This window comes from Bombus pascuorum, chromosome 11 (genome assembly GCF_905332965.1).
Source record: "Bombus pascuorum chromosome 11, iyBomPasc1.1, whole genome shotgun sequence".
Taxonomy (NCBI): domain Eukaryota; kingdom Metazoa; phylum Arthropoda; class Insecta; order Hymenoptera; family Apidae; genus Bombus; species Bombus pascuorum.
The window spans coordinates 7930619-7946867 of NC_083498.1; the positions used below are offsets into that span (position 1 = coordinate 7930619).

The following is a 16249-nucleotide window of genomic DNA, read 5'->3' on the forward strand; positions in this document are numbered from 1 at the left end:
AAGGTATATAATTAATATTATATATAACTATATTTTTAACAATTTAACATTGTTCAAATAAACTAATTTTTCAATATATTTAACTTAAAGATAACATAACTTTTTCATGTTTGTCAAAAGCAGTATTTCATGCACTTCATAAAATTCATCATTCTAGGTAAGAACAAAAAAATTATACTGTTCTGGTGCAATGAATTTCTGATTTATACATGAAGCAACATCAACGATTTATGCATTGGGTAATAAATAATACAGAAGAGCATTACAATGCCCTGTGATTATATTTCACAATAGTTTCAAGAACTATAGGTAAATTAGTTATTAATAAATATATTTTGAGACATAATTAGAAATGAAAATTAAATATACTTCATACAACTTATTTGCATTTATTCCTTTGTTAGTTTAAATAATGTAATTATTTCAATTATTTATTTACTGCAAATGAATTGTACATATTTGTAGTGATTTGTACAGTACTTACTAAATCTTTAACTTCGTAAGTTTTATATATTACTGGTTTTTAATATAAGCTTTATTACAAAAATTTTAGATATTAAAATTTATAGAATATGTAATGATTGATCAAAGTTTTTTATAATTCAGGTTACGTGCGAGTGATGTCTTAATAATTATTTTATTCATGTAGAATATTATTTACATATTATATTAGTGACCTAAAAAATACATGTTATGTAGTAATAATACGTATTTATGATATCATTCGAAGTTGAACAGTATATAAAATAATCTTCCTTGCTGTTCATCCTGTGAACAATAACGTTTCACCATAGTCTTCAAATGAATCATTTCAATGTTTGGTTTAAATCCGAGTCATGGCAAAAATTAACAATTTATAAATATAATTTAGAAACGAAATATTCTAAACGCGTATATTATTAATTACGCTTAAACGTTTTGCTCGATTTAAACCCGAAAAAATTAATGTTTTGTTAACATTTTCGATCTATTTATATAATACAAATATTGTTTCAACATGACGTAACAAAAATATATAAAAATTGTTGTAGACATCACAGGTCTCGAATATCATTCTAACGTTACAATGTGGAAAGAGAAATATTCGAAAAGATACAATATTTAGAATATGTTTAGTGTATTCATATATGCATGTCTAATGTGTCAAGACCTTTCTTCTTTTTCATTTGAATAGATAAATGCATAAAATTCCATATGTCTTCCTTAAGATCTTCATAAGCACAGAGTGAAATGATTCAGGAATAAACTCATTCAATAATAGTCAAAGTAACACTTCAAATACAGATGGTTTCATTATCATAAAATAGTGTATAGCAGTTTTTGATATTCGCGTACAAATTGGTATAAAATGCTCCAGAATGCTCCAGATATTATTATACAGATCTTTGTTGTAGGAACATCAATTTCGAAGATATATACGTGAACCAGAGATCACAAATATACTCTATTCATTCTATAAAAGATTTTGAAGTTAGAATTAAAATAATGTCTTACAAGATCAGCTTCCCACCGTTCGAAGCTCGAATCTGTGCAACCTGTTCAGGAGTCAGAATCAGCTTGCTTCCGTTCGGCAATGCTAAGGCATAATGGCTTCCAGTTTCGTTTACAACAACTACCAACTGTGTATTGGTATTTTGAACTGGTGGTGTGGGTTTGACTGGTGTTATAGAGATCCCTCCTTGATTCATGCGTTGTATTATCTGTGGAGGAATTACACCTTTCGTTGGTACCTCCGTCTCGTTTGACGTGAGTGTTGACTTTTGCTTAGTCTGCGCGATGTTTTTCCTAGATGTACTCTTTGCTTTTTCTGCTTCAGTCTCAGGACCGGTCTTCTCGGTAATTATCATTTCAATCTCATCATCGCTGTCGCTGAGAACGATCAAAGAAGTAGTCTTCTGACCGGTGTTTTCCAAAGATGTGGTTGGTTTCTTCGGTTTCTGCATCCTAACAGGGGTGCGTTGCTGTTGAACGTTTTTCATGATCCTGGAATTATTGTGTCGCGGTGTATTTCCTCTTATGGACACACTACTTTTTATAACAGGTCCATTAGGATGTGGATAGCTCTGTCTTGGAACCGAATATCTGTTTTGCAAAGGTCTAGTTACTGGAGTAGGATTAGATTGAATTGAAAATGGAGGATTTTGAGGCATTTCTTGCGAAAGAATTTGTTGACCGGTAGTTATATATCCAGTTGGGGGTTGAGTAGTCGTTACCATGTAAGGTACATAACCAGGATGGTTGACAAATTGTTGTGAAGCTATCATTTGTGATCCTTGAGGTTGGAATGGTTGTGAAGGTACGAAATTGGTTTGTGAATTTTGGATAATGTAATTTTGCCCCCCTTGTACGTAATAACCTTGTTGAATCGGTGGTATGATACTTGAGACCATTTGACCAGATTGCACGATTGCACTTTGTGGAACGACAGTTGCAGAATTTGATTGCATCACATAATAATTCATCGGATTCGGTTCAGTTTTGAGCATCACATAATTAGAATTAACCGTGTAACAGCTATCGAACTGATTCGGTGTAGAATCATAGATCGGGCCTTCATCTTTGATGTCCAACTCCGAATGCACGCTTGCGATATTTTCTACTTTGCAAGTTATTTCTGTAGAAGGCACTGTTTCTTTAGCTTTACTTTCAACTACAGCCTCTTGTTTCTCTGCTGTATTGTTGTTGTTAGGGGATTCTGTGTTGATCAGTTTCTTTGGTTTGCATATTTGGATTTCTCTGATTCTAGGAAGTTCCCTTTCACTGTTGAGTTTGGTGGAAGAGGTTACTTTTGATTCTGCCGCGTCTTGGAGAGCATTAATTTTAATGCTTTGTAACTTGTGTTGGAAAGACTTTAATCTTCTATTGGCAGCTATAAATTATAATTTGCATTGATTATTTCTTATGATAATATATAATATATAATATATAATAATGCTCTATAATACTTTTAAAAAATTGGTAAAGTTACTGAAGTGTTGATTATAATAATTTCACGTTGTTATACTCACATGGACGTTTATTTTTCCTTTTGCGAGAGCTTGGTAAAATCCAATCTTGGTCTGAGTCCTCCTCCTCGTTTGTCCGATCGTCAAGGTATTTGACTTTCGGAGTAAGGTGTGAAGTGGATGGACCTGCCTGTGTGCTGGGAGCCGCGTACACGGCCTCAACGTCGGTCCATTCTTCCAACTCGTTCTCTTCGATCTCATCGTCTGAATAAAGTTGTTCTGTATATGAGGAAATGCCCCGAGCTCGTAACACTCTTCGCGTTTGTTGTTCTAGTTTCATAATAAAATGAAATTTTTTATTAATATTAATGATTTTGTTAAAATTAAAACATTTTATTGTCATTTCACTGCTTTTTATTTATACCTTCTTCGCTTGAATTTTCTTTTGTCTCTTCTTCAATTCCTGCGTTCTTGCAACTGTTGCCTTCGTCTCTTTTGGATTGTTCTCTTTGCGTCTCGTTTTGTAAACTTCCATCTTGAGATTCTGTGCATTCTTGTTTGATGTTTTTATTGTGTTCTGTGTAACTAACAGATACCTCTTTGATCTTGTTCGGGGCGTTTTGGGAACCAGTTGGGGATATGGTAGACTGCGGTAACGTTTGTAACGTTGTGTCTCCGGAAATTGACAATTGACAGCCCTGCGATCCAAGAACCCACCAATTAGAGCCAAGTCCCTCCCCAGATGAGTCCTGATCCTCCGCACTGCTACAACATACAGCAACTTATCTGTCATACATACTCAATAATGAAAGCAACGTTACTGAAAGAAGGTGGATGAGTTCCACTTTACAGATCATACATAGATTGTAGCAAGTTTAAGAGGTTTCAGGCAGGATGAACTTTTGATCTGGGAGTATTAAGTGCAAAAAATTATGCAAACAAATTATCAGATATACATGTTTTGTTCAATCTTTCAAAATTATTATTGTTACTCCCAGATGAAATTTGATGAGATCTGATAGTGTGGATGATATTGTATGCTTTAATATAAATGAAATATATATACCCTTCCTTAAAATTAGTCCATTCCTTTTGGAGCTTTCCTCTAGCTCTTTTCATCGATTCTCGCAAAGTCGGTTCCATTTCCTCTAAAGAAGATAGCAACTCTGTCATTCTTTTTACCAATTTTACTTCACATGGAGATATAAGTTCGGCCTGAGGAAATACATAAATTAAAAAAAGGGCTAAAAGAAAATAATTTTAGATAAAATAAAGACATTACGTACTTCACCATCAGTATCAGCACTTAGACTACCATTTGGTGAAAAGGTAGAAATAAGGTCTCTTAGTGAATTAACACTGTCAGCCACAAGTTGAAATTTTGAGACACTAAGCTCCGAAAGCATCGTATAAAAATCCTCCGTTTCCTGTTTCCATTCTTCCGTTTTTAGGTGATTTAATTTCCTAAGATTGTATTTAATCTCACTATTCTCGTCAAAAGAAAAATCATCCTCCATCGCTTCTTTTTGTAACATACTTCTTAATTCGCTCAAAGAAAGATCTTTATCATCGGAAGATGTTGTTTCATTTTTAATTATTTGGTTTGACTGCTCATTATTCGATTTCTGTTCTTTAGCGAGCCTTCCATTTCGTTTGAGAGTCCTATTTTCCACTTTGTCCTCAGATAAGCTAGTATCATTTTGTTGCTTTCGAACGTGAGTCCTCGTTTCATTTAATTTTTCATCGTCGGATTTCGACGTGATAGATATTTGATGTGTATCTCTAACACCATGCATGTTGTCTGGATTTTTATCGTTCAATTTCAAATTTTCTGCACTGATAATTTCATTCAGTTTTTCATCATCTGTTTTTGAGGTACTAGACAAATTATCAATAGTTCTATCGACAGAATCACCTTTGTTTATATGTACATCCATCGCATCTAAATATGATTGCTTTGTTAGATTTATCTTCAATTTATCTTTCGAAACGTGTGTCAAAGATATATCGTTATTTTCTGCGACTTTTTCCTCGATAGTTTCGGATTTTAAATCGCTCAAAATCCCATTGATTATTTCTATATTACTCTTAATGTTATTACTACTGTCAGAAAATCCTTTAAACATTTTTTGAGATGATTTCTTACCAGGAATATCCTGAACAGAATTATTTGTGTCGTAACCACTCGACTTTGTACTTTCACATGTTTTATCGGACATAGTGCTTACTTCTGAACATTTCGACAAACTTTCCGACCTTTCGACGTTGATAGTATTTAAGTTAATATTATTATTATTATTACTACTGCTATTATTGTTATTACTACAGGTGCTTGTACTACTAAAATTCGTGTCCTCGTTTGTCAATGAGCCTATTGCACTGTCGCTACTGCACTTGAAATCGTTCAGATGTTTATCATCACTTTTATTTGGCCTTCTCTTTGCTTTTGGTGGTAATCCATTACTCCATCGTGATTTTTTTTTCCTATGTTTCGTTTTCCTTTTCATTAAATCCTTTGAAACCAATGTTTTATTCTCTAACTGCGTCTTTATTTTCGGCTTAATCGGCTGAAATAGAAATAGTACTAGTAAGAACATAAATGATACAATGAAGAAATAAAATGAACTAAAAGTTGTCAGTGATTAGATACCTTTACTGTTGATAAAATGTTGTTATCAAGACAATGTCTGTAAATTCTCAGATCACTTTTAAGAAACTGTGGAAAGTAAATGTATCTTGCCCCGTAACGATCGGTGCCTAGAACGGTTTCAAATTGGTTTTCCCATGGTTGCTTAGCTATTTCCTCTTGCACAGATTTTCTAGTATGCTAAAAATTATATTTTGTAGCAACAACTAAAGAATTTATTAATTAAATTAAATGAATTTCTAAACTTCTAATCCTTAAAGTTTGATTTTTATCATGCATGGGACGCTTCTTTTTAATTTTTTTTTCTTTTTGTTGTATTTTTTTCATACCATGACTGTATCACAGACTGTTTTCAGAAGCCAAACTTTCTGTCTGAAGGTCAACTCCTCGAAATCCTTGCCATTTAACAGAGGAGCATCGGGGAAAACATTCCAAAACTCAGGTTCCACACCAATAGTTTCTAGAATCTAAAAATCTTTCATCACATTTTTAATCACTGTAATACAAAATGTCCATGTATAAAATTAATTTATTTAAACAGATAATGATAGTTGTACACGCGATGCAATGCTTTGTAATAAGTGACGACATTGAAGCAACATTATCATTATCAAGCACAAAAATCACAAACTCTCACCTTTACCGCATTCTGATGTTTAGCTTCGTAAAATTTGAACCAGCTCTTCATCTTGTATGCAAGAATGTTTGTCCAAAATTCGTACGGCATTGGTGGTATTTTCCTCAACTTTGCTTTGGACATGGGGGAACTAAAACCAAAAGTATTATTAATTTCAGAAAAGAGTTGATAAGCTTACAAAAATATTTGGAATATTTAATATTTCATTTGCTCTACTCAATTCATTTTTATATAGAATAATATTGGAAGAAAATCTAAAATGTTTCAATCCTTCTTTTGCGATTCTAAATTCTACTTTACCTTAACAACGACGTCATGATATTTGCCAATTGTCTGGAAGCTCGTGGTATCAAAAGCATTCGTTCCATCTCATACATGGACAAATGAGGTATGTTCAGAGCTTCTTTTGCCAGATGAAGAAAATGGAATATTTGTGGAATCTGTAAACAGTTAAACGTTACAAAAGAGGATTTATGAATGGAATAAGTAACAGAAATATGTACCTCCCACATGAATTCCATCTCATTTTTTATTTCTTCTGTAAGAATGTTTTCCCGTTCCCAGTCGATCATCGATTGCTCCTCCTCCTCCAATTTCCGTTTCCTATTTTTTTTCGTCATTTCTGTAACTTAAATGAAGAAAAAAACATGCTTGAATCTAACTTTTCGAAATACAATTAACTAATTCAACAAATCTATTTCCCTCTGCAATTAAAATTATTTTCAAGTATTCCAATCATTAAGAAAAGAAGAAATCGTAAACCTTCCAATCATACGTCAAAAAATAATTAAGATTCCTGCGCTAATTGCAAAGTGACCTAGTTCTTACTTTTACTTAGGAATTATATAATATTATTTATTCAAACCTACTAGTGTGTATAATGTGATATTATTGCAAATGTACCATTAATTAGATAGAATCGTATGTAATTTAAAAAACTGCCGCCGTTTTGCAATCACTGTCATCTCTTGCAACGTTTTTTAACACAAAGTAAACAACGATGACCTACTATCGACCAACGAGTGTCAATGTAAATAATTTCACACACAAGTGCAAGCTCATCCCCCTCAACGTTAAAGTTACATATCCTTTAGATTAGGTCTGTTTCATACGTTTCATAAAAATTTCATGCTGCTCGTTTTCGCGTTTGAATGTCGAAGGTAATATTTGCCCGATAACGCGAATAAATGTTGCTTAATCGCGTACTACGCTAGTTCTGCAAACATTTGCACTTCGCAATCAACAACAGAACCTTCCACCGTGTAGATAATTGTTGTATACATCTTTCAACTATGCAGCTGAGTGATTACTATAAGATACGATTATCGTAATTATATGTATGCAAGACAAGATGAAAAAATTGTCTCTAAATATGAATATATTATTCGTTTACATTGCATCCATGTAAATGCATGAAAAACCACTTGACTTGAGATATTAAAATTTCATTAAATAATTCAGTCGCAGGCTATTCTATTTTAATTTTATTTTACGCTAAGATATATTACAGAATATTTGTGATTTTTAGTAGACATCCATGGAATTTAAATAGAATAAATTCTAATAGAATAAATTCTTAATAGATCTCTACAAGATACGCAGTAATTATTAATAATAAATAAAGTACATTTCGTAGTACGTACATACAATAATTTCTTTTTATCGCTTCTTTCACTATTATATCTGAAAACCATAAGTTATACAAATATGTGATCATGTATATAGTTGTTTAATATTGATCAGACGACGTTCTTTCTACAATTATACTTTGGTCTCAACAGTTGGTGAAAGGAACACTGGCACGACTTCCCTTTCCTATCTCATTGAAAAATCGCGCCTCATCAAGATCATCTTCGTTGCTCGATATACTCAGTATTCGTATAACGTGTAAGTACGTTCTTCGAATGGCCTTGTGTCTGGTTTCCATCATTGTGTAAGACTTCCTCGTCTCGAGAAACGTCTAGAATATGGTGTTTAGTATGGAATAGAGTCTAGCTTCTTATGTTTGACAAAAATAAATGGAGTTATTGTTACTTTAACAAATAATTATTCTGGTATTATATGTTTTATGTTAAATGTTATAATTAACAATTTTACATTGGTTCATTACTTTAAATAAAAGTAAAGTAAAGTAAACTTCAAATGAAAGTTTCAGAAGAAAGGAAGACAATTAATCATGTACAAGCTTTCCTTCATTAGTGAACACAATTTTGATTATAGAGGTTTAAAACCATGGTTCTTTAAATATCAAAGACATTCCAACGTTCCCCTGTATCCAAGAATTCTAAATTAATCTATTAATTTTTAACCAAAATATGTTTCTCAGATAAAAGATTCTTCGCTAGAATGTTTCAAAATACTATGCTTGTATTTTTACATTTTGTAAACTCCAAATGGAAATCATAGTAGCTAATGAGTTTATCAATTTATCCAGTTTACAATTGCATTCAAACAAATATTATAAAAGCTACATAATATATATAATAGCAATAACAGCAACAATAACAACGATAATAATAGTATACATTCAATATATATAAAAGAAGAAAAAGAAAAGGAAAAAGAAACGCATAGAAGCGGCACTTCCGCGAACCAAATTTTCCATCATTTTTCAACCGAACTATACGAAATAGATCTCCTTTAGAGTACGATAAAATAGTCATTTAAAATTATCTGTGTCATCGCGTTGGCATACACTAAAGACAACAGACAACCATTGGCACGTGAGGATCCTGTCCAAGCGAGTTAAAAGGATGTCCATGTCGGTGCCCACCCCCAGTCGGTTGACAGACATCCTTCATCGATAGTTGGAAGGACCGGTGAAAATACACTGTATACCATCCTTCGCCAAGCTAACACACTTTTCAGTCGGTCTAATTGCGCGAGAAAACATCACTCGACAAGACGTAAAGCTCTCCATAGCGAAATTATTCTTTTAGCATATCTCTAGTTAGTTATTACGCTTTTAATATCCTATTTTTGGCGATTGTAGGCGCTTATTAAATCATTCTGTAGATATTATAATCATTTTTCGCAAATCTAGGAAAGTGGAAATTTCATTTTTGTCGTTCACATAAATAGTTAAATTCTCGATTAATTTTTCCTGTGATAGATAGTATATATATATCGAGAGATTTTTGTATTTTATTGATATTTCTTTAGACGATGCTGTTCAGAGAGTGAAATGTGAAGGATTATGGAGTTTTTATGAAATAAAGAACAGGGTAAGTCACTGTGGCTTGTTTTTTTAAGGGATCGATACGACTGCTTATATAGAATGAGTTTTTGTAAATTAATACGGTAGTAATATAGAAACAATATTATTATTTTGTACGGAGTTTCATTTCGAAAGAAACTTGTTTTAAACGTACGAAGTACTACATCTTTTCATAAAAAATTCCGCGTTTTTATCGGTTGGCTTTACGACGTCTGAAGTTTCAACAGTTGACATCTTTTCGTATAGAAAAATTTTACTCGGCTATTATAACTCCTCTTGCAAAGAATTATTTTATAAACGATACATTATTCCTGTTTAAATTAAAAATACGACTTTTACATAAGAATTTTTGATAAAAAGATGTTTTCTTAAAAAAGATCCTGCACTCTTTATTGCAAACACGTTTACTAAGATATTAAAATAGAGTAATACCCTGCTGTACCTTTTTTTAAAACAATTTCAAATCATCGTAGAAGATGTCAAAAATAGTATTTAAAGGAAGAAATCAGACTAAAGTTTGAGGAAATGATATCTATAGTCAAAAGTCGATTATAAAATCGTTGAGAATGTGAATTTTTTGTGATAATGATGCAGTATGGATAGCAATCGGGCAATTCAGGATATCAATGCAATGCCGGTAAAGCTGTACTATCGGGATTATTCGAAACCAGAGGACGAGAATAAGGCAGAACCGATCGAAACCGTTTACAGGACCACTGACAGGGCCACGCTGAAATATTTGAAGAATCACGATCCTAATATACCTTATTCCATCAACACTGTACATCTACAGGACCCGTACAAACATCCTCTTAAATTAGAAGGATACGCCACAGCAGATATTTTCAAAGTTCGACCAGCCTCGTTCAAGGTAATAGAATTAAAAGCTCCATGCATTTGAACGGTACTTTAATTACTATGTAGTTACATGTATAATTGAACTTCTTGCTAAGAGATTCGTTCCATGCATTTAAACGCCAACTCATATTATTTGTGAACAAAAGATGGAATTAGTTAGAAGTTTGTTCAAATCTTATGTCCTTCTTTATGTCTTTATGTAATTGTTGTTTGTAATTCTAATCAAAGAGTGCTTGTAGATAAGACTGCAAGCACTAAAATTGAAAAATTTGATCCCTTATTGGAAAAGGTTCTACATGTAGTAGTATATATTGCTTTCTATTTGGAATGAAAATTTTTACAAATTTCTTTTTCATGCGAATTAATCTTCACAAGATTATGTACCGGACGAAGGATACGACGTTAAGGTCTAGGCACAGCAAGAACGCGCTCATCAAGAAAGAAAGTCCTCTAATGCATTATGACAATGACGACGACAAGAGTATAAGGTAATAATAGATCATATACTAGACGTGATAATATACCAGAGATGGAAATAAATATTTAAATATGTTTGTGAATTTAGTAAAAGTGACAATCAACGATGCATAAGGATTACGAACATTATGAAGCAATATTGTACGAATAGTACTCTTCATGGCCTGCGTTATATCGGAGATTCGAATTTGTCAATTGTCGAGAGGTAATTAATATTATGATTTCATTTAATACACGAACAAATTTTTGGGCTCAGAATAATAAATGTTATCTGAGAAAAGTTTACATTTTCTTTTGACTTCGACTTGACTTTTAATGCTAATACAATTCTACATCTTAATTTTTGTCTTAAATGAAAATTTGTTCATAAACATTTATTATCTGTATTGACTTTTGAACATAATGTTTAATATAATTTTGTATTATTTTTTGTAAATACCTATCTTCGAATATTAAGATACAAGTATCTGTTACACTGCAACAACTAAAAATCTAATACCTCCTTCACAGAATATTCTGGGTAATTTCCTTTACACTAGCGGTCCTAACAGCCGCTTATTATATTTGGTTCCTATATCGAAAGTGGGTTTCGACACCTATTATCATTGCTCTCAGTCCAGAATCGGTGTCCCTGGACCAGTTGCCGTTCCCCTCAGTTACCATTTGTAACATGAACAACGTAAAAAAAAGCGAGGCAGCTCGTATAAACGCTGGGTGAGTTCTCAAGCAACTAATAAAAAGACCTACCAACAAATTTCTTTTAATAACAAAATATTACAGGAATTGCATATTTATAATATATTTTATTTAATACTGTTTATGTCTTAATTAAGAGTTAAGCAATTCAATCTTCATTTTATATTTTGTTAAAATATTATCAAAAGCTAAGTTAAACATTTATTACAACGGATCATTCAACAACAGGAACGATATACGAAAGAAGCTGTTATTGGAGGATATGTGTCGTCTTGAAAGTATGTCGCCTCGTAGTTTCAACGAGAGCACGATAACTTGGGATAACGTCTTGCGTTTTATGATCAACGTATGTAACACACAATGGAATTGCACATATGGTTTATGAGATTGTCATGATAACAGTGTTAGATCTTATTCATATATCTCTTCAGTCTACTTGTCTTATGATGTTCCAAGATAAAGAGTATTTTCAATCTCATCTTACAAATTATACCTATTATATTATATATTATTACCTTACTTCTCGCGCAATTGAAGATGTAAATAAAAAGTTCTACAGGAACACAGGAATGATTATAATTAATTCAAAGTACTGAAAATAATCTGTAAATGTCGACTATAGTAAAAGCACTGAAATATTCATTTAAATATTTATAAGTAAGTCTGTACATCATTAATTATTCTTCAATAGGTGTCGCAATCTTGCACAGACATGCTGCATTTGTGTAAATGGCACGGGAATGTTACTGATTGCGAGAAGATATTTAATCCCACCATGACGGATGAAGGGATGTGTTGTAATTTCAATTCTGTCGACAGAAAGTACCTGTTTTATAACCCGTAAGTAAATTCCAGATATAACAGTTTACATTCGAAATCAAAATTTTTCTTTGCTTTTGATACTTTCATTTTTAGATTTTCGAACATTCAATGTTTGACCAAGTCTTTCGTAATCTTCAATAATTTCTACATTCCTGAGAATTCTTCTGTTATATTAATTTAATATTAATTTGATGGTGCTCGAAATAATCTTCCATATTCGATAAATTGAATTTTGCTTGCAGACGAGATTGGTCCGACATCAACATGACGTTCCCATTCAACAGCATCGATTGGAATCCCGAAACCGGATATGATGAAAACGTACCTCCAGATTCCATTCCATGGAGACCGTACGGTGCTGGACAATATTATGGTCTGACTCTGGTTCTTGATGTGGACGTCGATGAATATTACTGTTCATCCACTGCTAGTGTTGGTTTCAAGGTATTTTATCTCAGATCATGAAATTGATCTGGATAGTATTACAAACTACTACTATACATTAATCGTTCATCTAACCACCGTTACAATCTAAAATCATGCCATAATTAATGTAACAAATTCTACTGCCAATATTTACATTATAATATACATTGAATCTAATAAAAATATCGTAAAGAACATAAGAGAAGCAAAAAATTATGAACCATTTGGGTATTAATTTTATGCTGTTGCATTCTTTCGATTACTTCCTGTTGAAGTGATCGTCACTTCTGAGAAAACTCTACATCTGGTCTTCGGTTTCTCAAACGCTCATCGATAGCGCGTAGACAAAAGGATGCGTCGATGACAGACCATAAGTGCTACACGTGCGACGTTGGTTTCGGTAGTTGTTTTAGTCTCAGGGTAACGTTGCTAGCGTGCGGATCTGGATCGGCTTACATTGCATTTCACATTTTGTACTTTATTATTCACAATATATATACTTTCAATACCTTACAATTTACCCACGCATTTCTTTAATTCCACATACACCGAATAACCTTAACACTTCCGACCTAAATTGAAAAATAGCCTGAGTTTCAACGAAATATGAACAAATTCTTATTATACCTACTGTTGAAACATCTTTTTACAACGTTAGAAATCTTTTCTGTTTGTTAAAATGTGAGCAGGATTGAAATATACATAACATTGCAAATGAAAGGATATACGATATTTAGCGATAGAATCAGAATATGTTTTCACAGATGCTGCTGCATAACCCGGTGGAGACACCAAAGATCGCCGAATTTGCGTTCACTGTGACTCCGGGCGAGGAGACTAGAGTGATCATAACGCCTCGATTATCGACCGCCAGCAAGTCGATAATCTCTGTTCCTCTAAAGAAGAGGAAGTGCTTCTTTACCTCGGAGAGAAAGCTACGTTACTACAGAACCTACACACAGAGGAACTGTATCCTCGAATGCGAGGCGAATTTCACGCAGAAGATCTGTCACTGCGTCCAGTATTATATGCCCAGTAATTTTTGAGATAAATTCCTTTTAGTAATTTTTAAATGATCTTTTAAGTATGATCTTTTGGTAAAATTGAATTGAATAATTATGTTTATCTTATTGTGAAGTAACATGAATACCTTTTATGTATGAGTATATATGTCCTCTCTTCAATATCAAAAGCTAAAACATAAAAGTTAATTCTAAAATAGATTCACCATTTGTTTCTAGAATCTTCTAATACGTTAATCTGTGAGAAGAAAGACGATACATGTGCGATGAAAGCTCGCAGAGCAATGGAAGTTAAACTTTACGACGATGATATTGGGATAGCCTTAAACGTCTCTGAAACGTAAGCTTCTGTCACCAGAAGATTCCGACAAAACAAGAATTAAAATCATATTTTTTACAGGCCAAGTTGCAACTGCTACCCCGGATGCTTCGAGATCGGTTACAACGTCGAAATCTCACAGAGCAAACTGGTGTCCTCTTTCATTGTTCCTGACAGCTACGTGAAGAAAAGCAAAGAATACTTCTCGTAATTTTATTTGTTCCTTTAACTTAAGAAAATTATTATTTAATATTTATTTATAATACACATTAATATAGTAAACAGTAATAATTTTTTATACTAATGATTAGTCATAATAATTGGAACGATTTTTCTTTATTAGTACCAACATGGCGGTGGTCCACCTGTTCTTCGTCGATTCTCAATTCACTAAGTATATGAAGAACGAGTTGTTTGGTTTCACAGAATTTCTATGTAAGTAGACCTTAATCTTTGTTACGTAATATATGATTCATATTAACGAAACTTTTTTATTAAAATGGCGACCAAAATGTTGATTTTGGGTCTAGACGATAAATGGTTTTCCAGTACTATCTATTTCCGCATGTTTCTATCTAATCCTTCCTTGATTCATATAGATACCTTGGGTTCAGCTCTAAAATCGATCTGATTTATTTTCTATGATAGTAGTAATTTAACAGTATATAAACGTACTTATCAAAGAAGATAAATTAAATCATCAACACATCTTTTTACATTACAAACGTATAGTGTATTTTCCTATAAAAACAACAAAGGAACATAAATTTACTGACACCTTTGGTCACAAATTTTTGGCTTTTAACTATTCTCTCCTTGTTTGTTCCATTCTGTCTTTTATAACAATATGTGACAGGGCTTGGGATGACTTTATGAGAACAATTTTTTACATAATATATATTTTACTTTCATTAGGGTTTAAACACATGGTAACACTAAAATATAATAATGTAGTAAAGCGTTACCAATCGGAAGTTTTAATTGAGTAATATGAATTAGTTAAAAAATCAAACACGAAAGATAACAAAAATGAAATAATATAAAAATCTAATATTTCTAAATTTTATCAACTACAATTAACGTAAATATTAATTGCAATTGAAACAAATTTTTAATTTACAACTCTATTAAGCATTTAAAAATTGCGTTTGAACAACAATGGTACACACACATATATATAAGACGTTCTTCAGTTGTTTAGAACCCTAATGAAGTCATAAGGTACCGTAAGATTAGCGAAACATTAGAATTGTTAAAATTCGAACAAAAGCATACGATTCGCAATTATAAAAAGTTTTGTAAAGTCCAAGGATCCTAATTACATAATTGTTTGCATACAGCTAATACTGGTGGCTTGTTGGGTCTCTTCATGGGCTTTAGTTTCCTCTCTTTGGTGGAAATCATGTATTTCGCGACATTGCGATTCTGGTGCCGCATATATAAAAAGAGACATGCTTCTCGTGATAATACTCTTCACGTGCAACCATTCGACTCTAATACTAACCTCGTTTATCCATTTGTACAATGATCTATCTATTCTTACTTTCTTTAAGAAACTTACTAATTTTTGACAAAAGTTTTATTGTCGTTAATCGTTAGTATATAAATTGCATGTAAACAGATGTTTGATCTACAAAAATGTGCGATATTATGTAATTTATGAGTTTTTGAATGTACTGTGAAGAAATATATTTGAGAATATAATGTGCTTCTCAACTAGTGTACACAGTTCCGTTTGTTATTCATTATTCAACTTTTCTATTGTTCCATACTTCTTTGATTTTTAATAAATTACATTAAATAGTTTGCAGAATGGACTAGATAGAATATAAAATCTCTTATCTTTCTCTAATACAAATTTATAATTTGGATTGGTTCAAAGCGGTATCGGTAATTGGTAATTATAATTTCTAGTTTTATGTTATTGAAATAAAGTAAACAATCATTACTCTTACTATGTTTAAAACAGGTAATTGTATTTTGTATATACTATTTAATTGAATTGTATGTATTAAATCTTTACTTTACTATTATTCAATTAAAGAATAATTTCATATATATCTTTGCATATTCTATTCGATATTAAATTATGTATATGCCGCATACGGTAACTACCATACTGTGTTAGAAACAATTACAACCTGTCATTGCAACATAACAACAAGAACACACAATAAGCTAAA

The 16249-nt window shown here is 32.2% G+C and overlaps 2 protein-coding genes across 3 annotated transcripts; one reads left to right on the top strand and one right to left on the bottom strand.

The window, feature by feature from the left end:
• Positions 1-180: 180 nt before the first annotated feature.
• On the bottom strand, positions 181-12721 carry LOC132912331 (inner centromere protein A-like). The gene is made up of 11 exons (XM_060969741.1): positions 12625-12721; positions 6733-6857; positions 6530-6669; positions 6230-6359; positions 5922-6059; positions 5596-5772; positions 4232-5512; positions 4012-4160; positions 3370-3710; positions 3009-3275; positions 181-2869 (listed from the first exon to the last, which is right to left on the bottom strand). The coding sequence occupies exons 1-11, from the start codon at positions 12635-12637 to the stop codon at positions 1491-1493; spliced, it is 4140 nt and encodes a 1379-aa protein (XP_060825724.1). The 5' UTR covers positions 12638-12721; the 3' UTR covers positions 181-1490.
• Positions 8002-15790, top strand: LOC132912269 (pickpocket protein 28-like). Of its 2 annotated transcripts, XM_060969596.1 has the most exons (14): positions 8002-8116; positions 9392-9453; positions 10041-10317; positions 10680-10792; positions 10870-10986; positions 11292-11495; positions 11706-11823; positions 12169-12317; positions 12542-12743; positions 13490-13760; positions 13967-14087; positions 14148-14273; positions 14410-14501; positions 15407-15790. In XM_060969596.1, the coding sequence occupies exons 3-14, from the start codon at positions 10042-10044 to the stop codon at positions 15592-15594; spliced, it is 1977 nt and encodes a 658-aa protein (XP_060825579.1). In that variant the 5' UTR covers positions 8002-8116; positions 9392-9453; position 10041; the 3' UTR covers positions 15595-15790. The 2 variants fall into 2 exon arrangements, with proteins under 2 accessions (XP_060825579.1, XP_060825580.1); XM_060969597.1 differs by lacking the exons at positions 8002-8116; positions 9392-9453 and having other exon boundaries at positions 9977-10317.
• Positions 15791-16249: the final 459 nt, after the last annotated feature.